The following is a 27,096-nucleotide window of genomic DNA, read 5'->3' as shown; positions in this document are numbered from 1 at the left end:
TATAGAGTTTAAAATGTGTCTATAAGGGATATAGTTCATATTTTGTTTGTGAAGTTAGTTGTCGGCATCCAGAACGACTGTCCTACAATCTAAAAGCAGGGGTGTCCGAGCTCGGTCCTGGAGCGCCGGCGTCCCGCAGGGTTTAGCTTCTCCCAGTTGCAGCACATCGGATTCCAATGAGGGGCTCGTTATTGGGCTTTTTTCACAACCTTGGTGATGACATCATCATTAGATTCACGTCTGCTGAAGCAGGGAGCGAACGACAACCTGCCGGACACCGGCCCTCCAGCACCGAGTTCTAAAGGTTCCCCTGATCTAACGGTCGTTAAACGTTGTTCCCCCAAAGTCACTTTGTGAGCGTCGATATTAAAAATTATCCCACAGTTTGTCACATTTTAGAAGATTCAGTTATAAGATACGAGAAAGGGTGATGAAGACAGGCGGTATGAAAATGTCTACTTCAAAATTCAGAATTCCTTGTCGATACCTGAGATGGACTCTGGCTGGAAAGAGGGAAACTCTACAGCTGCAGCCTCCACCTTGTGTCAACTGGCGATACTGAATCGGTGATATTTCTCCTCTTGGCTTCTGGTTCATCCCTTTTCCCTCGGGACTCAACTCGCTTGTGGATCTTCAAAGTGAAGAGTCTGTCTGAAAACTTCAGTCCACCCATTTTTTATTTTTTTTTTTTAATCTGACCCCTCATTAGCGAAGGGCTTTTTCTCGCCCCGCTCTGAACTCCCGTGGTTTAAATCCCCGGAGATCATCTCTTGATATTCAGCAAATATTCAAACCTCCCCATCTGGCACCGCCGGTCGCTCTTCGGGCAAACGTCACGTCACGGAGGTCACAGTTTGGCCCCGTTTGGATCCCTGATTGAAGCTCCTGACCTGGATGCAGGCGGATTTTGTTTGCCGCACCGCTGCCAAGTGATTGAATAATACCAGCAATCGGCATTTTTCCAGGTGTTCCTAATACAGTATGACGTACAAACACACATTTAAAACGGTTATTTATTAACACTGTTAAAGTACACATTGCAAAAGGAGAATGTTGACCTGGAAAAGACAGGAGATTGAGATGAATATGACACTGAAAGATCATCTTGCAGAACCTCTTAACTCCTTATCTCTCGACTTTCACTGAACCCCGGAAGAGTTTTGTGTCGCGGCCATGATAAGGACTGTCCGAATTCTCAATAAGCAAAGAAAGGGAGACTCGTTGCTTCCTTTAGAGCCTCCTTTAGCATCGGATAGCACTGATGCATCCTTTAGCAATGGAGGCAAGCTCATGCTGACCCACAATTCATTGCGGCGACAACATTTAAAGCAGTGTTTTTCAACCTTTTTTGAGCCAAGGCACACTTTTTTGTTTGGAAAAATCTGGAGCCACACCACCACCCGAAAATGTTAAAATGTGACACTGTGTTGCCTCTATTAACAATATAAAGTCTTTCTCATCTAAGTTTTATCAACAGGAATCAAATGGATCTCATGGATGAACACAGAGCTGAGATCCTGGTTCACATTCTTCCTTTTCAAAAACTTCTCCATCACTGTCACTGACACAGTACTTTGATACAAGATGGGAGCAGCCGCAGGTGGTGGAGATTTTATTGACGTCTGTCAGTTTCGATTTCACCGGCAAAGTCCTGTGCTGCCATCTATTGGCGAAGAGTATTTATACATGATTACTCTGCAACACACTGCTCTCACAGCTGACAACGGCTGTGAGACCAAATGTTTTTTTTAGAAAAAAATGTGAAATTGGATCATTTCCCACGGCACAACTGACTAGATCTCGCGGAAACACCAGTGTGCCGCGGCACAGTGGTTGAAAAACACTGATGTAAGCAACCAAAGCAATAGTCTGCCTTGAAAAACTTTTAAATCATCTAAAACCTAAATGTGATTTTTTTTTTTATAGTCCATTTTCGGAAACTTGTAGTGCGTTCCCCCGCCACGGCAGACGTCACTAGCTTACGCCGGCGTCGGATTATTTTGGACTTTTCGGACGTACCCTCAGGCTTCCTTCTTAAATTCACGTGCCTGGTGGATGTTTAATTGTATGTGAGGCGGGCCCATCCCTATCAGATGCTCGCACTCCTGTATAGGGTACAGTTCTGCCACAGGCTTGAAACAGGCGATATGTTCCTTCACGAGATCCGAAAGGGTTTGTGTCTATTGACGCGTAAATTGTTTTGGTCATGTTTGATGATCTGTAAGTGTCTTCAGACTTCGCCGCTAAACCGGATGATGAATTTCTCCTCGCGAGAAACGTACTGCAGGTATTTTCCACTGCATGTGACGGTGCTGGAAAAGCCAGAGTGAACATAACGGAGCACTGAGTGGGGAGTGGGGGTGAGCGCACATCCATCAAGGAAAATACTCCCACCCACACACACTCGCACTCTCTCCTCACTCACTCAGACTTTCACATCGCAGTTCGTCAGGGTCAAATCCAGCTCTGGGTATCGCCTATGGGCACTGATCACAGTGTAAATATAGATATCAGTCTGCGGCGCACGGAGAACTTCACTCTCTTACATTCCCCTCGCCCATGCGGCCGCCTTTCCTTTCCTCAAATCTTCACTTTCACAGATATCTAATGACCATCTGTGCTGTTCGGTGAGGCGAACGCGAGATGCAGCCAAGCGTCTTAAAAAGTGGACGTTATCGCGATGGAATTGGATCGGGGATTCACGTGAACCATAAACATATAAGCCCCGCGTGTAAGCCTCTTATGAAGGAAGCAGTTTATGGTTGAAAGTGTCGGCATTGAGCTGCGCTCGGAGCCCGACGTGTCAGCAGTTTTGGTAAATGAGTTCGATATCGCTTTGAGAGGCGAGGAGAGAGCGGCGAGCAGGTGGTGCAGGTGGTGCAGGCGAAGGATGAGCAGAGGCCCCGGTGGCGCCGCCGTGCTGAGGAACATCAGAGTGCGTTGCTGGATTATCCTGACTCAGCGCCGGGCCAACGCTCCACCGTGAGGCCCAATTGAGCAAAGCAATCGGATTTCAACAGGAAATCATCTGCAATGTTTTTCGACACACATTGACTGGGAGAGCTGCAAAAACATAAATACGACTTTTCATGGATTATTTTGTAAAATAAAAAAAAAAGAAGAGAAGAGAGAAATTACAGCCAGTTTATCCTCTGACGTCTTTGTTATATAAATGCAATGATTCTTTTTTTTTTTTTTATACGATGTGACTTAGATGCAGAAGGTAAACAGGGCTTATATAATGAAAATTATATAAAGTGAGACATTGCATTGGCAAGAAAGAGTCGGGGTTCTGTCCTGTGTCTTTCTTCTCCTGGGACTCGATACTTTTATTTTGAAAGTCACCATGACAACAATCCAAGTTTGTCGTCTGTCCACTAGAACAGTGTTCTCCCATTGTTAATGTTTATTGCATATTGTTCTGTGTAGGTTTATTTACAAAAACAAACAACAGCACCAAGTCGTAGCCCAACATGCTAAGTACCTAATTTTTTTGTGTTTCCGTCACCACCGTGTAGACGGGCATTGTTTTCAAATTGTCGCCGTTCCAACGTGAAACTTTTCTGAAATGAAAACGGAAAAATTATGCATTTTCACTTGAAATGTTGTTACGTAAACAAGGACGAAATTTATTTTAAACCCAGCTACCTATCATGTGTTCTATAAAAAGTACATTTAAGGTATTGTTTTTCTTTCATAAATAAAAAACCCAAAAGATTTGAGGGTGACTTGATGATGTTTCTGGTTTGCAGGCATGTAAACAGCAACCTGCTTTCCTCACATCTAAACCTTTATCAGATTCTGGTCCTGGAGCTCCATCATGTTACTGATCCAGCATCTGGAGCATTCAGACGAAACTTCCACCCAAACCAGTTGTCATTACGCTGAGACCTTCTGAATATACCGTGTTGGAAAAGCTACTGCTCCACAACACAGGCGGCCTCAACTGGTTTGTTTAGATGCTTGAAATGAGATCTGGGATTGATTCATCCTCCTCAAGCTCAGGCAGGATTTATTACTTAACTTTAACTTTTCTAAAATTGAGTAAAAGAGCTCAAGAATGAAAAGCAGATTTTTCAAAGACTAACTCAAGATGTAGGTAATGTTAACCAGGTCGGACGTCAATATGTTTACTGTATAATCTTGAAAACGAGGAACAAACAGAAAAAAGGTTTTGCCCTTTAGGGCCTTTTTGTGAGGCCACAACAACGTGTCACCGAGTTTAATTCGTGCTGGAATAAAATTCCCGTCTTTCACAAATATCCGTCTTCCTGACGCGTCCTTGCCAGATATTTACCCTCACGGCTGAGAAACATGAAGCTCAAGCGGCTCATATTTTTGGAGAATCTGTTGATAATTCCAGCTGTCTGACTTTGTGCTGCTGTCGCTATAGTAACGCAGTGGGCACGGACGTGTGAAAAGAGACGGTGCAACAACAAAATGAGCTGCAAAGAGCTTTTAGTAAAAAAAAAAAGAAGAAGAAGAAAAAAGAAAGGACTTTGGAATTCATACAAGTCCAGCTGAGTCAAACTGGAAATATTAGCATGACTGTTGCAACAACGTTCATCATCATTAGCATAGCCTTAAGCATCGTTTACACGGCAATGCTTTCAAGTGAAAAGTCAAAATTGTTTGAATCGGTTCTCGAGGTGGAACTTTGCTTGGACTCAGGGCAAAAAAAAAAAAAACACTTTCTGGAAATACTGAGACGTTAGAAGCGCTGCGACTGTATTTGTGCACCACACCTGTAGTAAATAGTTCTTCTACACTTAACAACAAGCATTTGGGCAATAACAGTCCATACGAATGTCAATGTCAAGTTTTCACTTGAAACATCGAGGTTTTAGCAGAAGAGGCGACATTCATGGATCAAAAAGTAAAAACCTGCCTGACACCTTCTGCTTCCAACCCGAGAAGTCAGAATGTTGGCGAGGGTGTCGCTTCCTTAAAGGGACACTGTGTTAAATTCGTGTCATGCCTCTATTGGACATTGGGTGGTAGCGTTGAGTCTGGCTTTCCTCTTGTCAGATTTTGGAATCTTTGGCTCTTATTCTTATTTTTGGTCGGGAGTTCCAGAAATCCGCTCTTTACAAAGAAAACAGAAGTGCGTCGTGAGAGTCAGACGTTGTTTTCCACCCATTCTCAGCAGCCATGTTGATTTAGCGAGGCTGATGAAGTACAGATGAAGTACTCTGTTGTTACGTATACCCTTCGACATCCACTAATGTGGTTTGATTGGGAAGATTTAGTCCACCAATGTCGTTCAGCCTATTTTGTCCCCCTGCCATCCTCCTCCTGTCCCCGTCCCCCTCCTGTCTGCCTTCTCTTGGCGTGTCCTTGTCCACCGGACAGCTGAGGTCCAGCTGTGTCTGCAGACCAGCCGTGAGCCGCTTCGCTGTGGGAGCTGCTGACTGCAGCCGAGAGCGTTCGCAGGATCAGTGCACGCTCGTTTATTCATGGGAGGAAATAAAGAGAAGAGGAGGATGAGGAGGAGGAGAGAAACACATGTCAAAGACACGGAGAGAGACGGGGATTTTAGAGAGAGCGACATGGACAGAAGTCGGACTGTTATTACGGTGACTGTCAAAATAAAACTACCAAGTCCCAGGAGAAGATGGGAGTCATGACACTCTGGAGCATTGTTGTTGTTGTTGTCCATCTACTGAGCATGTGCAGAACTATATGAACTATTTCCACAGCAGAATCATTTTCAAAAAATCCCACCTTTCTAAAAAGCTATATTTTCAGTGGCTTTTAGTACTGTTGCCATGGAAACGACCCCCAAAACGCTATGAGAGTTTTCTGTTTGCACCTTAAAATGCTGTGTAAATAGGTGTTATTGCATTTCTAGATACACACAAGCTTTTTAGAATAGAGTTGAAATACTTTATTAATTGCAGAGGGGAGTCGTTTAAGAAATTCTAAAGAGGTTTTAGGTCAAACGGGGCAATTTAACATTTGTTTACCGAACTAAAGGAGGGAAAAATAAAAAGTTTCTGTATCAGCTACAAAATTGAATGGAGTCTTCAATCTCCTTATGTATATTTGTGTTGATCCCTGCAGTCGTTTTGACGTAATCTATCAGAGCTATCAGACAAACAAATATACGTCGATGATTTTATTACATCCTTGGCGGATGTAAATAAACATCAGTGTTTCACGGAGGGAAAGTGAAATCAGGTTGTTGGGTTTTTTTTTTTTCAAACTGGGACATAAAAGCTCAGTGTGCTGTGAGTCCAATCGACAGGCTGCAACGAGCAGATCAATGCAACAGACTGGAAAGACGTGCATGAGTGGTCATATGATGGATATCCAACATATTGGCCCGGGGAAGAGAGGGTCATGCTCTTCTATAAAGCAGGAAATTGATGCTCTGCAGCAGTGGAAACAGTGATGTAAACCAGGTGATGGCACAGGGACGGAGGCAGGCTGCGTAGAGAGAGACGTTTGTTCACGTCAGCACTGTGGCTTTGCAGAACTGGGTCAAATTCACAACACATTAACCTTCATGCACATATGGGAATACTGTCATTTCCAATGTGGATCACACACACACAGACGCAAAGGCGATTACAGCCGCCTGTTTCTCCGTCTGCGTCTATTTTTTCCTCTTGTTTTCCTTTTTTTTTTTTTAACAGGAAATGCATGTTTCCTTCTATTATATGTAAAACAAAAGCTGAAGATGTCATATTGTTGGGACTGGAGCGAAATAAATCCAAATGTGCAGGAGTGCATCAGGTTTGATGAGGCTTGTCTATTGAGCCGACGGAAACGGCTTTAAGACGTTAATGTTATAGTTTAAAGAGAAAAACTCATCAGGAGTCTTTCTTTATGACCTCTGACAAATGGGAACATCTGGAGTTATCCTCCTCCACTATGAGATGCCACTTTACGTCACAGATTGAGTCTTTTTTTGTTGTTGTTTTTATACAGTGAGCTGATTAATATCATCATGAGAGTCTCTAATTGAACACAACCATATTGATATTCCTGTCGTAGATCAACATGTGACACGAGCTCAATTTGTTGGGTATTTCGGTTAGGAATGTTATCCAAAGCTCAACATTTAACAAAGTTATCGATGTCTCTCAGGCACCAACGCTTCAAGGGAAACATTCAGCATTTACATTTTTTTTTTTTTTTTTACATCTTGTTTACAATTCACCACAGTATGGAGAGAAGTACAGCAGGTAATAGTGTAAACTACAAATTTGAATTAAGTAATTCATGCAGCAGGTGTGTTACACAAACAATAGCATATAGTTTATAGCAGATATACGATTATCTTGTTACAGACAAAACAATATGTAAAAAAAATAAAAAAAATACAAAAAATGAAACAATTATAACTAAATAAATAAAATGGGGTATAATGAATGAGCAGTTTCATCATGGGGCTCCATCTTTTATGAAAAAAATGTGTTTTTGGAGCCTCAGAGAGTCGGTTATCCGCTCCGTTGTATAAATATCCCACGTTCTTTGGATCCACAGGTGACAGGTCGGTGGCGCCACCTTCATCCAGTTAATGGTTGTACATTGTAGAGCTGCAGTCAGGGAGATTCGCCATAAGAACTCTGCAGCCATTCCCGCTATACCTGCTGGTTTTAGTCCAAGTAAGATCACCTGTGGATCTTTGGGAACATAAATACAAAAACGCCTCTTTAAGGATCTTAGAGACCTCCTCCCAGAACTGTTCTAGTTTAGAGCATGACCAGAACGTATGGGCAGGGTCCCGACAAAATGTAATTTTTATTGTCTGGTACGTCTTGAACAGCCTCTCATTGTTTGTTTTAAAGTCAAAGAAAGTGATTTGGAAGTTACTAAAATATTGTCATTTCCCAAAAAAACGTGCAATATTTTGTGCACCACTGATTCCTGTCCTGCTTTATGGTAAACCACTGGTCCAGGTCCTCCATCGTCACCTAATCACTGCTTCACACTTAATGCGGCCGTATCTCGGACATTTCTTCACTTCCTCTCCTCGAGCTCCCTGCATCCTCCCCCCGTCCATGAGTATCATATACTCTATTAAATTACAAGTAACAGTAAAGAGATTACGGCGCTCTGACCCGGGTCACTAATATGATATTGATTTGTAAGAGGTTCCTCTACAAGGACGGTAGTTATCTCATTTCCCTGAGTAACAGCATCACACAAATACCCCCGTTACGGCTTCCAGCTGCTCGCTGGTGTCTGCACACGTCTGCGGACTCTCCCGCACCCAAACAAAGAGCAACATGTCTCGGCATAACCGCCCGACTTTTTGAGCTTCAAGATCAAAGCAGGAACATCAAAGCAAAAAAAAGGTATTTCTTCATCTTCACAATGATGAACTCTCTTAATGCACAGGATGGGAAGAGGTGGTCTTGAACCCAAACTCTCTTTGATAACAGATTAACGGTCCAACATTTCGAGGCAGTTTTGGCGAGTCGGTCACAGACGGAGACACTGGAACCGAACACGCGTCATTAAATCTATCCTACTGGGTTCACTCTTTTCGTTTCCTGGACCACATTCGTTGAATAACACCCCGTTCACAAGCAGTTTGAAAACAAACGTCCGTTTCCGCGGAAAACGGCAGAAACGTTGAAATCGATGGAGTTGGCATGTCAGGCCACGGGGTGGTGCTGTTGGTTGTTTTTGTAATGAAAACCACAAACATACGCATGCATGCAGAGAACAATATGCTGTGAACATTTACAAGGTGTTTCTTTTTTTTTAAGTTGCATTTACAGTGGCTCCAAGGATCGTTGTCATTGAAACAGGAACTCAAAACAATCCAAATTGTATGTTTTCACTTTGAAATATTCAAAAAGGCAAAGATAAAATAAAAAATGTTTTTGTTGTTGTTTATATAACTTGTTCTTTGAGTAATGAAACTTGTATTATTTATCAAATCTGTACAGCGAAGGACAGAAGTACGAGCATCTCAGCCACACAAAGAGATTGTGGGTCAGGGTCCGACGGGCTCGGTCGGGAACAGAAGTTATTGGCTCCGCGGGGGGTCTGGCACTCGTCTGTCTGGGTTTGCTCTTTCCTGCCTCCTCCCCGCTCAGCCCGTCTGGGTCTGGACCGACATCAGTCCACTTTCATCGTTGGACTGATGTTTTTTTTTGTAGAAGGCTGGGGAGAGAAAGATCATCTTTCTCATCGTGTGGACCCTTAGACCAAAGATTCCACCACGATACTCTCTCATCTCTCATCCTTCGTCTGGAACGGCCAGAACTCGTGTTCCTCGGGCCACAGAGAGACGGACGAATGAGACGGCTCGTCCACCTACTGTCTCTTCAGCAGGCTTTGAGCTGCGGCGTCCAACCAGGTCGGCGCTTCAATCTCCGGGGCACAAAGGGTTAAACGGCCGATGATGCAACCTCCCGTCTGTGAGTCAGTCGGCAACCTCCAACACGGTCACAGATCTGAAATCGTAACTCACCGGCTGATTAATCAACCCTCAGTCGTATTTCACTGACGGATCTCAATAACATGATGAAAGTGCTCCTTCATTTCGCTCCATCTTGGCCTCAGTGACTTTTTTTTTTCTTCTTCTTCTCCATATATTTGAAACACTGCCGGGGGGGTTTTCATTTTCAAGCTGATGAAATTTGTGTCCCTTGTCATAAATCAACCTCGTTTCATAGTTCGACTGTAAAAGATCCACGTAGAAAAATTATTGCAATTATACTCTTGCAATAACGTTGGACAAATGGAAGTACAGCAGGTAACAAATGGGACGTCTCTATGAATAACACAACATTTGCCTCCGATATTGATGAGCCGTAACTGAGATCTGTGGAAATCCATCATTTCAGTCACTCTTGTCATGTAGAAACCATTATTTATATGCTGAACCTTGCTAATGACATCTTCATCTTATAAGATACACTTCATCTGCAGTTTGTTTGAAGAGAAACGTAAAATGCTTTCAGGCCCCGCTTTCAAGTCAGAATGCACCATTTCTGCGTTTTTGTTTCAGAAAGAGAGTTTCTAATCTAATATTCATATAGTCGTATTGGTTTTCCCGTTTTGGCTGCATGATATTAGATAAACGTGATACGAGCTCATTTTGTTTGGTGTTATTGTCACGGATGTTGACATTTAACGCCTTATATGTATATATATCCTAAACCTAACCCTTTTTATATCTATATATAATACAGCGCTGTGACATCACCGTCCAGCAGCAGCAGTGGTTCTTCTACGTTAATGTTTTGATTGTCTTGTTGAGAGCTTTTCCAGTCGGCGTCAATATTTATACAGTTTATCTTTGTGTGTGTGTGTGTGTGTGTGTGTGTGTGTGTGTGTGTGTGTGTGTGTGTGTGTGTGTGTGTGTGTGTGTGTGTGCAGGTGGTCTGACAGAGGGGAGTTAATCAGCCTGCTAAAAGCCTCCTGCTCCTCCTCCCTGTCTGCTCTCTTCTTTGTTTCTTTAAATATTTCATCCCTCTTCATTGTGCCTCCCTTTTCTCCTCTCCTCCTCCTCTTTCCCTTTCTCCTTATTCCCCGATTCTGCAGATGATATCTTTTGTCTGCGGGTCTTTTGTCTGGACTTTCCTCTCCCCCGTCTCCGGCCCATCATTATGCCCCAGAAAGCAGGAGCTCCGGAGGGAGAGGCCGTCGGTCTCGGGGGACATTATTAATTTAGACCCTTCTGTTTGTTATGGAGGATTGACCTTTTAAGTGAAACGGGAATAAAAAAAAAAAAAAAAAATGGCATCTTTGATTTGTGTTTGATTGGAAAATGAGGTTTTCTTCAGTGAGAGATATCATACAGGGGTTAATACAGCGCACACTGGCAGTAATGGGATTACCTGGATGATGATGTTTTACCTGTGGTGGATGGATTGTGAGACGGAGACTCCAATAAGTGCCCTTCGCTGTTGTTTCTGTGTTTCCTGCCCTGGTGTGTGCATCAGTGGGGTTTTCACTGTGGCCACATTACTGCTTTATCCCATGGAAAATAGTGGAATTAATGAAATCAGCCAGTCATGTAAAGGTGATTATTTATAAATGAAATATTAATGTGAATGATGTATATATTATTTATAAATTATATTTTAAAGGTGACAGTGATTATTTCTTTATCGTGGTTGCGATTAAAATATAACTAAAGACTGACTTAAATCAGCCAATGGGTGACGAGAAAAAGAGTTTTTTGCGTTTTTGCTTTCGAAACGTTTCTCATTTACACAGAAAATGTTTTGAAAAAGATGTCCGTTTCCATGGAAACAGCAAAAATGCTCAAGGTGATGTAGTTCGGATTCCAGGCCACGAGTTGGCACTGTTGGTTGTTTTATTTGTTTTTGTTTTTTTAAATGAAACCACACATGAAACTGAGTGGAAAGAATAAAATAAACAAGGCGCCACAAACTGCCGTAAAACCTCCCGTCACACGTTAAGATGAAAGCTGACTCGGCAAAACATCAGCCAGTCGCTCTGCACTTGTGCTGAGAACTTCTTTTGTGTCGTGAGCGGGTTAGGGTTCGTCAGGCAAGATGTGAGTCTGTGTTTGTTTATTTGTTTGCCGCAACCTGCTCCAGTTTAGCAAACGTGACCCTCCCACTTCCTCACCTGAACGGCCGGACGTGGTGAAACGGGACGTTTGAGCGTTCCCGGTGTGCAGATGATTACCAGAGACACTCACCGAAACATCCCAACGTGCCCCAGCGGTCCGGATAAGTGGGACTCGGAAGAGTTCCAGCGGCTCGTGTGACCTTTCTTTACGGGTGATTGAAATCAATGCAGGCTGAAATAAAAGTGAGCCTCTCCAACATTCCTGAAGCGTCCATCTGGAAAAGTGTGACGGCGCTCCAGCTGGACCGCCGCTCTGGCCGCCGGAGTTCAGCAGGTGTGCCGAACCTCGTCTCTCCTGGGTTTATTCCACTCACAGCTGCTACTTCTGTTAATGTCACGCTCCCGTTGGATATGGCACAAAAGACTTTGGTTTCCCAACCAGTCTTGGTCATGCGCTCTTTGTTTGCGCTGAATTTATTGCCTCTGTTTCTGGCTTTTTAATGGACACTTGTTTGTCGGCATCTTTAATGCATTGTGTAGCTTGCAACAAATCCTGCATGTTGTTCAAATGCACATTTCTGTTTGATTTTCAAGAGCAAATAATTTAAAGAATGGAGTAAAATGCTATTTATTGTCATAAAATGTATTTTGAAAGTTAAAGTTAATGTAGAACTGGCATGAAAATACACATTACAGTTGTAAAAGACAAATTTATTAACATGCTGTGGGACAAAAAAAGAAGTCATTTTACTATCACTAATTTAAATTCTGCATATTGAAGATTAATCGGATAAACAATGAAATATCCTCACTTATTGGAGCAATGAAACAATAATCTGTTAAACCAAGGCTGCTTCACTGTAATGCTGAGATCCGGCACTAGATGGCGCTCCAGAACTCTCCCTCTCTAGTTTTAAACTAAAGTTTACTGTTTGTAAAAAAAAAATAAGCGTGAAAGGACTTCAAATTTGTAATTGAATTACATAGGATTTGTTCTCTTTATAGCAGAATAAACGTTTTCAGAACGTTTGCATGACATTCGTGTTTGACGAGGTTGAATACGTTGTCCTTTCACGCAGAAACGACAAATAGCGATGGTGTAGTTGTCACGTTCGGCCACAAGTTGGCGCCGTTGGTTGTTTTTGTCCCATTTTTCCCCCGTTTGCACAGAAATGGAGCATTTTTTTTTATTGTTCCACCTTTTCCAAAAAGTTGCGTTACAGTGGCTGCCGGCACCGTTGTTCATTAAACGGAACCTGAAATGAAAGTTTTCCATATTAAATTGAACGTGTCGCGTAAAGAAACTGGTTACCGGGACTCCTCTTGGTGCCGATGAATATTTAATAATCAGTTGTGATTACGAGCCAATCGACGACGTTATCTGTTGTGAAATGGGGGGTAAAAAAAACCCATGTATAAATCATCTGCGGTCTATTAATCGGCGGCTTCACGGCAAACAAAAGAGCTTTTATAAGCTCGACTCTCCCATCAGGCGTCGCTGCCATAGAAGTGCAGAAAACATCCAAACACTCGAAGCCAAGCTGCGACGCTTCCTGTGTGAGTCAGAGGCGGAGAGCCCACTTCACACCGGGAGACACTTTGGCCAAAGGATTTAATAGGATCTCTCTTCTTCTTCTTCTTCTTTTTTTCTGTTGTGAAATGAGGGAAGTCATCAGAGCGACTGTACGCTGTCACAGCCAGCAGAGAGGAAGAAAGCTGCGATGGCGATGAGTGACGGCCGCCTCCCTTTTGTTCCCTTTTCAATTCCAGCACCCGATGGTCCCACTTCCTAATCTGGCACCGAACCTGAAGGAAGCCCCGACTGGAATATTTTAACCCATTCACATTTCATCGAATCGCTTTATAATCATTGAAACACTTTGAAATTGGGAGAAACTGGCAGATTAGACCATGACGAGTTTACTGAAAGTTTTTCCTTCACTTATTTTAATGTCTTTTAGGATATTCATTGTGTACAGTGAAATTGGGTGTCCCGAAAGGTGCATATAAATAAAAATGTAGTGTTATTTTTATTAATAATAAAAACCTGATGGTGTCTGCACCGTGTCCACCAGGTGGCGCTTGGGTTCAACGCCTATTAAAGTGCCTGTATCGTTGTAAAACTGTGATAGAACCAAAAACATCACCAGTATCACATGTTTTTATACAATAGCTATTCGCATATTTACATGCAGCATATACAACTCCTCTTTCCACCATTACCTCTCACAACTTATCTTAACTTATCACACGCTCACCACCGCTGTCACCAAAAGTCCACCTTTTGATTTCCCTTTCACAATTTACACAGCTTAAAATAATAGTTCTAATGTTACAGAGACTGGAAATAAATTCTCTGCTGTCTCACCTTCAAATTGATACCAAGATTGTGCTTACAAACAAACAACAGCTCCCACTAGTGGGCTTATATGGTCACTACATTGTTGTCAAAATGTTGGTGTGTAAATGTGAAACTTTTCTACAACAGATAAATGATGAGGACTTATTATTTTTAAGGTTATAAGGAGAAAAATCAACGTGAGCCTTTATGGTCATTTTGCCTGTTAAATGTTAAATGAATATTCTAAATTTGACAGTTTAGATTTTAAAAGTAAAAAAAAATTTTTTCAGTGCGATGAGTGTTTTGAATTCACAAACAAAACAAAACCTGTTTGTGTGTTTTATTGCCGATGTACTGCCAGTTCTTTCTTTCCTTTATCAGTTTTTACGTCAACAAACAAATACAGATCGAGGCGAAAGAAAAGGTATAAAAACAAACAGTTTCCTGTGTCCCGAGGCAGCGAGAAGAAAAAAATCTTAGTAAACATCCTTTTTCTCAGCTGACCGCGGCGCCTCGGGGCAATGAACGGTGTAGCTAACGTACACGAGCAAACACACACACGAGAGGACCCTACTTCACAGCGAGGCTGCAGGCGTCCATCCAGATCTCAAACACACACGCAATTATCAAGGGAAGCCATTTTCACCATAACACCTGCGTCAGAGGATCGACCCGACCCGGGGTCGTTTATACCTCCTAGAGGAACGGACATGTTGAAATGTGAACAGAATATGTATGTATGATGCATTTTTACTGACTTGCAAAGAATATTTTGGTTAATATATTGACGAAGTCGGGTTTAGATTTAATAAGCTTATTTTTTGATAAACTTCGGACCTATTTGCACAACGTTGTCAAGAGAAAACGTTCAGTGTTTGTTTGTAAAATTTGTAAAGTTTCTGGGGAAAAAAACAACCCAATTAGTTTTCACTTGAAATGTCGTCATGGAAACGGGGCCTAAATATCCTGAAGGTGTGAACCTGTCCAGGTAAACACATTTTTGGAAAAGGCAAATATTTATTTAAAAGATGTTCTTTTTTTTGCTCCTTCAAAATATAAGTAGATAAACCTGTTTCTATGAATATGAGCGTGAGCTCACTTTGCTAAAAGTATTGACATGTGAGGGAAATATAGTGGTCGGAAATAAAATTCGAGTTAAAATCACTTTGTCGGTGATAGAAACTGTTTTTCTACCATTCAAAGGTCGAATATGACTCTAATATGAAATGTTATTATCTAAATCTATGTTATCCCTGATTTAACAAGTAATAAGATCGTTTGACAACCATTGTTGTGTGACGTGGATGACTTTTTAATGAACCGTTCAACCCTACGTATTATCATTGTGTGACTGTGGTGTGAAATGTGATGATGAGACGCAATCGGCTCCTGAAGAAGCTTCAATTAATTTGAACATCAGTGTTTGTTCCTCGTAAATCACGTGACAAAAACCAGCTACAACTGATTAATTTTCCACCGACTGTTAACAAGCGAGGAATCTACACATTTTTATTTATATTGGCCTTGAAAGAGCAAAGTAATAGACCTTTTGAATAGATGGGCTCCGTTGATGTGACAAAATTCCAAGTTAAAATGCATCACTGTTTGCAAGAAGTTTCATGTTTCCGTGGCAACGACTTGAAAATGATGTCCGTCGCTGCCTCACTTATTGTATCTCTGAATCCACTTCATCATCAGTGAAGAGGTTTAATTTGCCTTCGACTTGGCAGAGGATTCCACTCGCACCATTTCACCCCCGTTTCCATGGAGTGTTGGGACTATTTTCAAAAAAAAGTTCCGCGATGGAAGCCGTTTTCCAAACTTTGCGTTTTCGCGGTGTGAACGCCAGCCAGTCAGATTGCTTGGCTGTCCAGGTGACTTCAGCTATTTATTCCCGGGGCTCAAATGGGTGAATTCGGACAGATTCCGCGTTTAAAGCGGAGGATGACGAGTGTTGCAGATAAGAGAGTAGAGTGGATGTGAGGAAATGGAGAGCGTTGGCCGGCAGGCGTCCAGAAAAAGGCCATGTGGCTCCCAAACAAGCTGCGGGTGGGAGAGAGGAAGGAGGATGAATGGCCTCCAGTCTGCAGATCTGAGTGGCAGGATGGGAGAGAGAAGGGTGAGGAGGGAGGGAGGGGGGGGGGGGGGGGGGGGTACAGATAGCCCTCCAGCTATCTGTACTCGTGGGAGGAGAAGAGGGTGGGAAGAGCCAGTTTAAAAGGGGAGGGGGGGGGGGGGTATGAGCGAGGAGGAAGAAGAGCAGACACATTCGAGAGGGAGGGAAGGCAGAGGAAAGGTCCCGGCTGCCCCAGAGAGGAGGGCGGAGGCTCGTGTTCTGAGAGGAGGCGTCGCCGTGACGACACCGGGAAGGTAAGGCGACGTTTTCGGGCGCGTTGACGAGGCCGAGGAGGCGCGCGAGGTTTGTCAGGTGTGAGTGGACGTGGAGTTTGAGACGACGTGAAAGTGCGCTGGAGCGGCCTCACAGTTGTGTGGAGCCACAGGGAATCATGCTCGCAACCCACAAGAAGTCTTATGACACTGTGTGTGTGTGTGTGTGTGTGTGTGTCTGTGTGTGTGTCTCGTCAAGCTGTGAACTCCCTCATGAGATAAGAAAGAAAAGACTCTCAGACAGACGTCCCCTCTGTGCCGCTGACCAATGAAAGAGCGGCTCTGTCCTCCGACCGTCCCTCCGGCTGCTCGCTGCTGCTCTTCTGTTCCACATTAATTCTTTAACAAGCCGCCTTTATGCCGCTCACACAGGACAGGCGTGTTTTCAGAGGCACGGCATGAGATGTTTACATGCTGCACATACACACCGGGGGAGCATCTCCTGCAACAAGTTAGGCCAAGTTGGGACGGGACGCCGCCGTCGTCGCCGGCCCCGGTGGCCGGCCGTCGTCTCTCATGTCTGGCTGATCCGTGTCTCGGAGGGTCTTCTTGGTCGTTTCCTAATCTGTCGTGTCTGGTTCATGTTTTCTGTCATTACCAGAAAAGCGCCAACGCTTCGGAACTTTGGAAGATCATAGAGCCTCGAGAAACCTGCTGCTTGAAATTTTATGAGTTAAAAAAAAAACCCAAACTGTACAAGTTAGGAAATATCCACACGAGACAAAACGATCTTGTTTGTCCTTGGCGTTCTCAAGGAGACGATGAACTCGGTTCAACACGAGGCTTCAGGGCGTGTAGTACACATGCCAGGCCTTTAGGGGGTGCTGTGACTCACCAAATACACCGAAAACGCAGAAGAAGTCAGAGCAGATAGAAATTTAGAATTGGACTCCAGCTCATAGACTTCTCTATACAACTCTAGTTCTATAGGTCTATGGCCCTGCTAGCATTAGTAGCTTCTGCAGCACCACTAGAGCTTGTCGTCCGCCATTGTTGTGGTTATTATATGACATCGTGGACCGCCGTGGGGGGTGATGACATCATCGTTTTTAATCACAGTCGATTGTCTTTGTCGTCCAGGCCTCACAGCCGAGCCGGGGTTTTAGAATTCCCTCACTCCCCCGATGTTAAAAAAATTAATAAAATAAAATAGTTTTCGGGATTCTAAAGCTCCGCCTCCTGTAGATGATTGGCTTAAAACGCCGCATTTACGTGAACAGGCGTTCTCGTGTGGTCGGCCCCTCAGGCCCGGTTTAAGTTTGACAAGTAAAAACGTTTTTGATGCCTCGTTGCGGAAACGTTTCGCATTTACACTGCAACGTTTTGAAAACAATCTCCGTTTCCACGGAAACGGCAGAAACCCTGATAATGATGAAGTGAGCATGTCAGGCCACAAGTTGGTGTTGTCAGTTTTGTAATGAAGCCACACACACAAGCAGCAGACAACAAAAGGCTTATAAACATTCCAGTGGACATTCTAGTGGACAGACGACCAAGTTGGATTGTTATTACAGTGATTTATTACAGTGACGGAGCCCAGATGTTATCGAGGGGCTCGGCGCACCGCTGTCATGTCGACGTCCAAAACAAAAATTAAATCAAGAAGTCTTCAGCATGTGAGTCTGGTCTGCATCCAGCAGCTTCTGAAGTTATTCTCTGATTTCCATTCTGCTCTATTTGCCAAGAATGTAATATCTTGTGATCGTCGTGGAGCAACTGTTTTGAGCTCGTGTCAAAGTTAAAGTTGATCTGAAGGGAGAGTTGTGAGAGTGTATTTTACAGCGTCAATTCCAATTTTCCCCAGGAAGTTGTGACATTCCTCCAACATACGAAAAAACACAAATTCAATGAGATTCAGGTAGAAATGTCTGCTTGTGTCTTTAGATTCTTCAACTAATCTCCTTTGTCTTACGAGATCAAACACGATCAAAAACGTAGCCAAATTTATTTTTATTTAAAAAGCTACAGCCACATTTATGAGGTCAAGAATTCCTGATTTTCTTGTAACTGTTCCACAAAGTCGGTGCGTCCTTCAACAGCACTGCTGCTGTCAGGGGTCGTGATTGAGGACGGACTCATTAAGCCAGACACTGCTGCTCAGGTTCCAGGAACTTGCTTTATTAGAAGCACTGGAGGAAAGACGAGGTGGAGCGAGCAGCCGAACACAGCCAGGATCAGCTTGGACAAAAATCCAAATACTGAGAAAAGAAGGAGAAGAAATGCAGGAACACAACCAAGCGCAGACGAACCAGCCAACATGAGAAAAGGTCCAATACATTGTAAAGCTTGTTTGTGGTAAACAACAATCCTTCAACCCCAAAAGACATTGTCAAATCTTCACATTTATTCACACTGTTTAGCTACCAGAGTACTTCTGCTTGTCCATTTTATTTATCTATACCAGTGGTGTTAAAAGAAAATGAAGGCCCCAGAACTGGTCCACAAGAGACTCCGGCCCATCAAACCATCAAGAAAAGGGAAATGATTTCAAAAGACATATTTCAAAACACATTCCTTAAGAGTAACGGACACAAACCCACACTGAGACCTGAGCTGAGATTGTAAAAACGTGCATAATGCAACGGCTGTAGACGTTTTCTTGACATTTCAGAGACATTTTACTCCAGACGGTTTCATTAAAATTGGTTTCATGTTCAGATTGTAGTCGTTTTTGGTCGTAGTTGTTTGGCTTCGCAACATTTTCATCAGGTACACTCTGCATGGCAACAAAGAAAAGCGTTAAAGTGTAAAATTAAAGGTTATTACGGCTCGACATTATGAAATCGAGGTGAAATCGGTCTGAAGTAAAATGTGTTTGACACTCCTGGTTCACACCTTTAAAAACCCTTCTGGGTCTCTGCGTTTCCATTTCAGCAAAATCCCGTAGATCGAACTGGTTTTTCAGTCATTCCACGTGGTTCCTTTGTCTCCATCGGATTTCTTTGGCTTCCGCTTTGTTTTCTAAAGAACATCACAACAGACTGAGGTTGGCAGGTTTACACCCAGTTTGCTGGGAGGGTTTATGATTTTTTTTTTTTTCTCCTTTGTTTTCTTTGTTTGCTTGCCTGTGATGGACAAAACCACACGAGACGCTCAGATACATGTGTAAAACAAACAAGCGTCTTTAGCCTGGAGACATTTCATGGCAAACGGGCGCCATTTGCATTTTGATTTGATTAGTTTCCATTTGCTACGTTTTTTAAGTTCATTAACTCCATCATGTATAGGAAATGCAGCCTATTTTTAAACTTGTGTAAAATATTCAGCCAGGTGGATAACATTGTAAAAAAAAGTCTCATCTAAATAGATTAAGCAAATAATCTTGTTTACTTTATTCATTTGAGATGCTGAAGTTAAAACAACATGAACATTTATTCTGAATTCAACACACAAGTTGGCATTTCACTGTGTGTTGCACCAGAAAGTTTCATTAAAATTGGCTTTGTGTTGAGATCTTGGTGATTTTCTGTAGTAATTGTTTAGTTTTGTGAAAATATGGACATTTTCGTCACGTCTCCTCTGCGCCACAACAAAGAAAAACACTTAGGTTCAAATTTCAAGCTTATTATAGCACAATTTTACAAGGTCCTGCCCACTCAAGATTAAATTGCAGTTGATTAAAGTTTGAATAAGTTTGATATAATAAGTTTTACAGCCCATCCAGAAAAGTTGAAGCAAAAAAAATAAATGTACAATTCATCACGGTCGATCACGTGACTTGTTGTAGCCTGATCCGCTGAGTACCGTCATAAACACACGGCAAGATTTGAATAGCTGCCAGATACTGAAAGTTCTGTATTTAAGTTGCTGAATTAACCACGAAGCGATCCCCGTCCCTTGTGTGGTCTGACTGGGGGGAAACAAAGGCAGCAGGGGACACTTCCTATTTGCATGCATACACCAGTTCCTCTCCTTATCCCGGCAACAATACTGAATGGAGGATCGCCTGATGTCACCCGGCTACTGATCTGACCACAGTCGCCTCCCCGCAGAGTTCCTGTGGTCAACTGATAAAGTCTCAGTCATTTGTCTCATTGAAAAAATGAATCCGGTTTGAAAAACAAAATTCCCCCCGATTATAGCTTGGAGGAATTCCCACTGCTTCTGTCCATTTGGTGGGGGGGGGGGGGGGTCAAAGGTCGTTTTACATTCACGTCCTCTGGCTGAGTCGACTACGACCAGTAATCCAGCGCTTCCAGCAGAAGTGCGTTTGTGTGGCGAGTCGGCAAACAAAGGAGGCGTCTTGAGTCCGATCGGTTCGCCTTTGTTGTCGTCGGTGGCTGCAAACAATGGCGTCTGTGGCGGCGTCTTCACATCCCCTGTTGTCCATCTGTCCAAGACAATGAACCACGAGTTGCCTAACACTCCGTTTACACGGCAATGAATTCAAGTGAAAATGCAAATTGAAACGCCGTTGAAAACTGTTTAGAACCCCCAATGTGAAACCTTGAAGATTTACCACTTTCTGTTGAGCAAGACTTACTAGAACTTGTATATATATATATATACACACTACAACCTGCTTGTCAAATATCAATCACTTTGCTTCCTCTTTGTGGGGTAATTGACGTCTTTCCCCCTTGACACATTAACCATGAGCTCCGGAGGCGACACGCCACACTGTCAGAGCGGTTTTTCACCCTCTCAACGTCTCACACCCAGAACCAATTTGGACGATTTCCCACAACTGCACGTGTGACTCTTATCGCGTGTGAACAGACGGGACGGCCTACCCAGCAACTGTGCGTTCTGCGAGAGGGGAAACGTGGCGTCCAGTCTTCACCGCTTCTTTCTCTGCAGTTATAGTGACGAATAAGTCGTATGCTGTCTGATACGATGGATGAATGGATGGATGAATGATGGATGGAAAACACCCAGTGTTCAAACCACACAGTAAGAAAATGCACATGGGGGACTGATCAGTCACGCTTTAGTCATGTTTAGCATGTAGCATCACTCGTAGATATAAACACTTGATGCCGCACAGCCTATCAGCGGCTGTTGACGCGATGTGCCTACATCGCCGCCATCTTAGAGAGGTCACTCACTCTTGCCAAACAACATCCCGAGGATGACCCCCCCCCCCCCCCCCTATAATTTTTCCATGAGGTTTCCACGGTATAGAGCTTTTCTTCAGCTTTAAAATGAGGTATTAATGGTGTTGATACGTAGCAAGCGAGCTACAAAATGTTTTTGTGGATTTTCACGCGCAAGCGGGTGACCTCCCTAAGATGGCGGCACCGTAGGCACGTCACAGGCGGCACCGTGAGGCATCTAGTGTTTTATATCTATGGCATCTCTGGTGTGCGAGCTCTGAAACTCTTTAGCACGTAGCATTTAGCACGACCCGGAGTTACATCGTGAGCAGTTAAGCTAATGATACCCATCAGGCGAACTCTGCTGGTCCAAATGTCTCTGGTGATTAAGTTGCTGCTGTTGTACAAATTTATATTTACAGTCTTTTTTAACGTTTGTTTTTCCTCAATAATATTAAAGAATCTCCAAACTGCTTGTACTTTCTCGTCGCATAATACTCCGTGAGATGTATCGGAGATCTGAGTACAAATACTCTGCAGTATTGGACTCGATACTGATATAGATGGATAGGATAAGGCAGGTTCAGCAGACATCTTCATGCCGACCTGTGACCTCTCTGTCCCTCGCTCAGATGTCATGGCGTCCGACCTACCGAAGCTCCAAGTTTCGAAACGTCTACGGGAAAGTGGGCAACAGGGAGCACTGCTTCGACGGCATCCCCATCACCAAGAACGTCCACGACAACCACTTCTGTGCCGTCAACTCCAAGTTCGTCGCCGTGGTGACGGAGAGCTCCGGCGGCGGCTCCTTCATCGTCATCCCGGTGTCCCAGGTAAACCCTCACTCCCCTGGCCCAGCTCATCACACGTATTCATATTGTCGGTTTTTGAAAGAAGCCTTTTGGACTCGGTACATGTAATGAAACTGACTCCACGTGCTTAACATGACTGATATTCCCAGCCACATTCCAGCATAGTAAAATCTGAGTCTTCAGTGAAATGAAGCCCAGACTCTTAAATGGCGTGGAAAAGCTCGCCAGGCGCAGATCTGAAGCCAGAGTGGCGTTGCCAGTGAAGCTCGTCCAGGCCGAGCTGCTTCGCCCATAAACACAACAAAAAAAAAAAGAAAAAAACTGCCTCGTTGCTTCGGAACGTGTGAAATTCTCCTCCTCGTTAAAGGAAAAGAGAACGTGTGCATGCAGTTCAGAGTCAGCAAGTTCATTCTGCTGACTTTCACACACACATCAGCCAAAACATTATATGATCTCTTTCCTTTAGTCTTCTTTCATGTTCCGACCCGACGCTGGTCAAACCCTCTGAACTGTTCCTTTTCCTGCTTCCACACATCGACTTTGATTACAAAATGACACCAATGACCCAATGTTTCATGTTGGTACTGCAACATGTTGAAAACGATGTTTCCACGGAAACGGCAGAAATGCCGGGAACGATGTAGCGTTTTCAAAAAAGTAGCATTTTCCCTCATTTCCATGGAGATAAAATCGAAAAGTTTGAATACATTTAAAAACAACGTGTACACATTCCCGTTGCCGAAGTTGTCTTGTTTAATTTTAATTCATTGTTTAATTTAAAATTTTCGTTGCGTAAACAAGGCCTCAAAGTCGAGGCTGTATACGGTTCTCAAACTGTTGATAGCCGATTTAGGAACCCAACATTGGACTGAGGGCTGCAAAGAAAGAAAATGGAAAATACAAAAATCCCATTTGTAATAATTTTAATGACCACGTTGCATGTCTACGATTTACATCTATTGGTCTGCATTCAATAATCTGCAATAAATACATTTTAATTAATAAATGAGGCTCAAGCTGGTAAAACTTTGTTATGGACACACAAATCCAAAATGGGGTTTTCTGCCCTCTCCAGTCAAATTTAGGATATAACAGTATATTTCAGAATATATGTAAAAACGTATTTAGAACAAACGTTTTGGGAGCTTTTATTTTAACTTGGATCGCAGAGTGTGGAAACTGTAAAACAGGCAAAATGCACATGTGGGGAAAACGAAGACGTCGTTCCGGTGCCTCCTGCTGGAGAGATTCCGTCTCCGCTTGGATTTGAAACCTGTTGTAGAAGTAGAAGTAGAAATACCTTGTTCACGTTGCCTCTGGAGGGCAAAGAGAGCATGGGAAATGGATTTTACGTCTCTGTTTTAAGAGCCCCCAAAGCTCTTTGCAATGTTGGTCACATTCATCCATTCACACGCAATGCGTGTCGATGATATTTAGTTCGGTAACAGTGGTTGAAGCTTGATTCATTTAAAGTTCCATTATCATTTCCGATTTCCTCCTATCAGCCGGCGGAGCCTCTGAACCCCTCAGGTCCCGGCAGGCGTTCTTTCTTTGCAGGTAATTAGCTCCAACTAAAAAGGGAGTCCCTGGGATCCAGTCTTATTAATGATTATGAGGCCACTTTAAAACCTCACAGTCACGTTTGTAGGAAGAGAAGCTGTCGCCACAACTCACTCTGCTCACCGGATCTTACGCTTTCTAGATCACGTTCCTAAAAACTGGCCTCATAGCAGGTCGACAAGGGAACGGGCTAACGACCTGATTGCTAACGCAGTAGCATTAGCGTGTGGATTCATGAAAACATGCTGAGGACTGCAGAAGAAGCACGAGTTGACAAAAAGGTTTTGGTAACAATGGTGAGAAGAGAAATAATCACTACATGCACATGACAACAACAGAAAGTCTGATTAATCCCAGTCCAGCACATTTTTGCTGTTTCCCGTCTGTTTTCAGCCTGAAGACACTGATTAGCCACATGTGCTAACACTGGTAGCGCAGCTTTGCCTGACTTCCTGTCGCAGTGTCTTCTTCTGTGGGAGAAATAACCACGGATGAATTAAAGCACCGTTTCAGTGAGAGCGTTTTCTTTTTTTGGAATATTTTTATTTTCGCGTTTCAATTCAACAAAATACACATGAAAACAGACGAGGTGTTATCTGGAAGGACTGCTTCATGATTAATTATATTGGAGAACACTGAATCTGACCTTCAGCCAAATTTCTTCTTTCAAACTGATAAATTAGAAGAGAAGTGACAGAGTTAATAATCAGAGAGTCACTTTCAGAGAGGCATGTGTGTGTGTTGTTTCATTACAAAACATGCCAACGAATGGCCTGGTATGCTAACTACAACATTTTCAGTATTTCTGACATTTACATGGAAATGCATTGTTTTCAAAACTTTGCTGCGTAAACGCTTAACTTTTCTGAAACAAAAGTGCAAAATATTCACGTTGTGTAAACACAGCCTCCGGGAGCCAATCTAATTTCCACATATACAGTACGGTCAACTCGTGAATTCCACATTGTCTTCAAAACCATTGTGGGCAAAGTCAAGCTGGATGCATTTGTTGGGCTCATGACTGCCGCCTAGTGGCAGAGAAAGGAAATGCACTGTCAGGTGACAAGGTGCTGATGGTTGTTGTTGGTAGTTTATGGTTTTTAAACATTCAATAGAGTCACAGATTAAAATCAAATGTGAGGAAAAAGAGAGGCACATTTCACAATTCGACATTTCACAATTCAGTTTTTGTGATTGAGTTCATTGTGTTTGTTGAATCGCTGCGTCTTGCTGACTCACTCCGTCTCCTCTTTCCTCTGTCTTCTTCCACCTCGGCTGGATTATCGCCGATCTGTTTTGGCTCAGAATGACTTCTATTGGTTTTGGCTCGAGTCCCTCAGTCTTGTTAACGCGTCTGGCAGCGAGTTGCAAAAATTACATTTCGCTGCTTTTTATCTGCTTCACTACAGCAAAGCTGTTAATGGAGAGAGAGAGAGAGAGAGAGACAGAGAGAGAGAGAGAGAAGACATAGAAAAGGAGGTCAGTGGATTCGAGGTGACATGAAACATTCACGACATCCTGACTGACTCCACTGTGTGGTTATGGGCCAGCGCCCCCCTGTGTACTCTGCCTGTTATTACATCAACACCTCGGACGTCCCTCTGCAATAACCTCAACCCATTCTGCTTCTCTGTGGCGTCATTTTTATTACCTTATATGAGTCTTTCATGCTCAATAAAAGTGAAGCGGGGCTTTACTCGGCAGACAAACATAATTTGAGATGATATGAAACTGATATTTTCTGCTCATGTTTTGTGCAAATTGTATTTTTATTGTAGTTGCATTCCTTTCCTGTTAATTATTGTATTCATTTTCTCAACATGCAAACTCCACAGCGACGCCTTGGATCTCAATCCCTATATTATTACTATATTTGTTATCGTTTGGCATAATCGAATATTAGAAGTTGTGTTGTCGTACTTGAATCGGGGAACTGGTCATTGTGCGACGAGCGTGCAAACCACTACGGCACTGAATGAACGTAGAAATCGGCCTCATCCTCCGTCTTTGTAAGTAATGAGACCAAAGTCGGCTTTCGCGACGTCTGAATTATTTGTTTGTGTTTGTGTTTCAGTCCGGCCGCCTGGACTCTCACTTCCCCAAAGTGTGCGGACACCAGGGGAACGTGCTGGACATCAAGTGGAACCCGTTCTTTGAGAACATCATCGCGTCCTGCTCGGAGGACACCTCGGTCAGTGGCACACCTCCCGCCTCGTTACGCCGCTATTTTAAAACTTAATTAGAACTTGTCTTTGCGCCTTGTTCTGACTGCCACAAAGCAGAGAAACCAAGGTTTGTGTCCATATTTGAAAACACACATTATATTTTTTTTTAAAAAGGGCGAAATAATGAGAAAAAAAAGGCCATAAACTCTCACATTGCGTATATTTGAACAATTCTACAGACCCCATATCATAATAAAATCAATAACTGTGGACACGCATCATCGCTAAAGTTCCACGATGAAACCCTCGTCTGCACCAGGAATCTTTGTCTGTAAAAATCTGCTCAGCTGTCATGAAGCCACCGGCCACTAGTGGGCGCCACTGGAGCCGTCAGACGGCAGGCCTCACCCCAACAAAATGAATGCAACAAATTCATATCCACGACAAAAGGAAAACATAATTGCTTTTGCGTTTGTTTGGTGTTTTTTTTTTTTTTTTTTAAAGAAAAGTTTCACGTCTGGAGGCAAACGTTAATCCATCTACTGAGCATGTGCAGAAGTACCAGTTACTACGGCCACAATGTAATACGCAATAGCAGCGTTTTGGAAAAATCTCGTTCTCCCACCCACAAATTCTACAGCATTTTTGAAAAGTTGCATTTTCAGTGGCACTGTTAAACAGACACCAAAAAATGCAATAGGTGCCGTCCTTTTCTGCCCTTAAAACATCAAGTAGCAGATGTGGAAATACTGCAGGCCTGCGTCCTGCTCCGACCTGCACCTGCTACACTCCTCCACCAGGCACGTCAACGCTCTGTCCCCCGTCGTGCTTTCACTTGTTGAAAGTTAATCTCATCTGGTCCAACATGGAGCCTCCAGCCTTCGCTGTAATCCGGCCTAATCCGAATGCAGCCGGCTGCATTGATAGCTGGTGGCTATTTTTGATCAGAGGGATCTGGAGTTGTGTCGCACTGATTGCCGGGAGGATTTTATAGTGAAACACTTCTGGAGGTAAAAAGAAAGAAAGAATAAAAGCCCATTATTAAGAGTGTTAAATAACGTGTAGTAATGATGTTACTGTAAAGAGAAGACATGATTCCATGAGCTCTATAGGTCCCCACATTATTAAAAAAAAATTACTTTTTAATGCAAACCTCAACTTCTGTAGAAACCCCGTGTTAAAACCACTCTCGTGTGCATAATAAAGGACATGTCATAAGCACAGAACTGCGCTAAATAAACAAGGGTCACACAAACAGGCTCCCCAAGAAGCCCAATGAGGCAACG

General features: G+C 43.2%; 1 protein-coding gene across 2 annotated transcripts in view; it reads left to right on the top strand.

The window, feature by feature from the left end:
* The window catches only part of coro2ba (coronin, actin binding protein, 2Ba), a 43,994-nt gene that overhangs the window by 9,983 nt on the left and 6,915 nt on the right, over positions 1-27,096 (top strand). The window contains exons 1-3 of one of the 2 annotated variants that reach the window (XM_080499734.1): positions 16,133-16,219; positions 21,906-22,106; positions 25,720-25,836. In XM_080499734.1, the coding sequence (XP_080355860.1) occupies positions 21,906-22,106; positions 25,720-25,836 (318 nt within the window). In that variant the 5' untranslated portion in view covers positions 16,133-16,219. Of the gene's footprint in view, positions 1-16,132; positions 16,220-21,905; positions 22,107-25,719; positions 25,837-27,096 lie in introns of those variants that run through there. The other variant, XM_080499733.1, reaches the window with a different exon arrangement.

This window comes from Blennius ocellaris (genome assembly GCF_963422515.1).
Source record: "Blennius ocellaris genome assembly, chromosome: 1".
Taxonomy (NCBI): Eukaryota; Metazoa; Chordata; class Actinopteri; order Blenniiformes; family Blenniidae; genus Blennius; species Blennius ocellaris.
The sequence above is the reverse complement of the archived record's forward strand: the minus strand, read 5'-3'. Positions and strand labels throughout refer to the sequence as shown.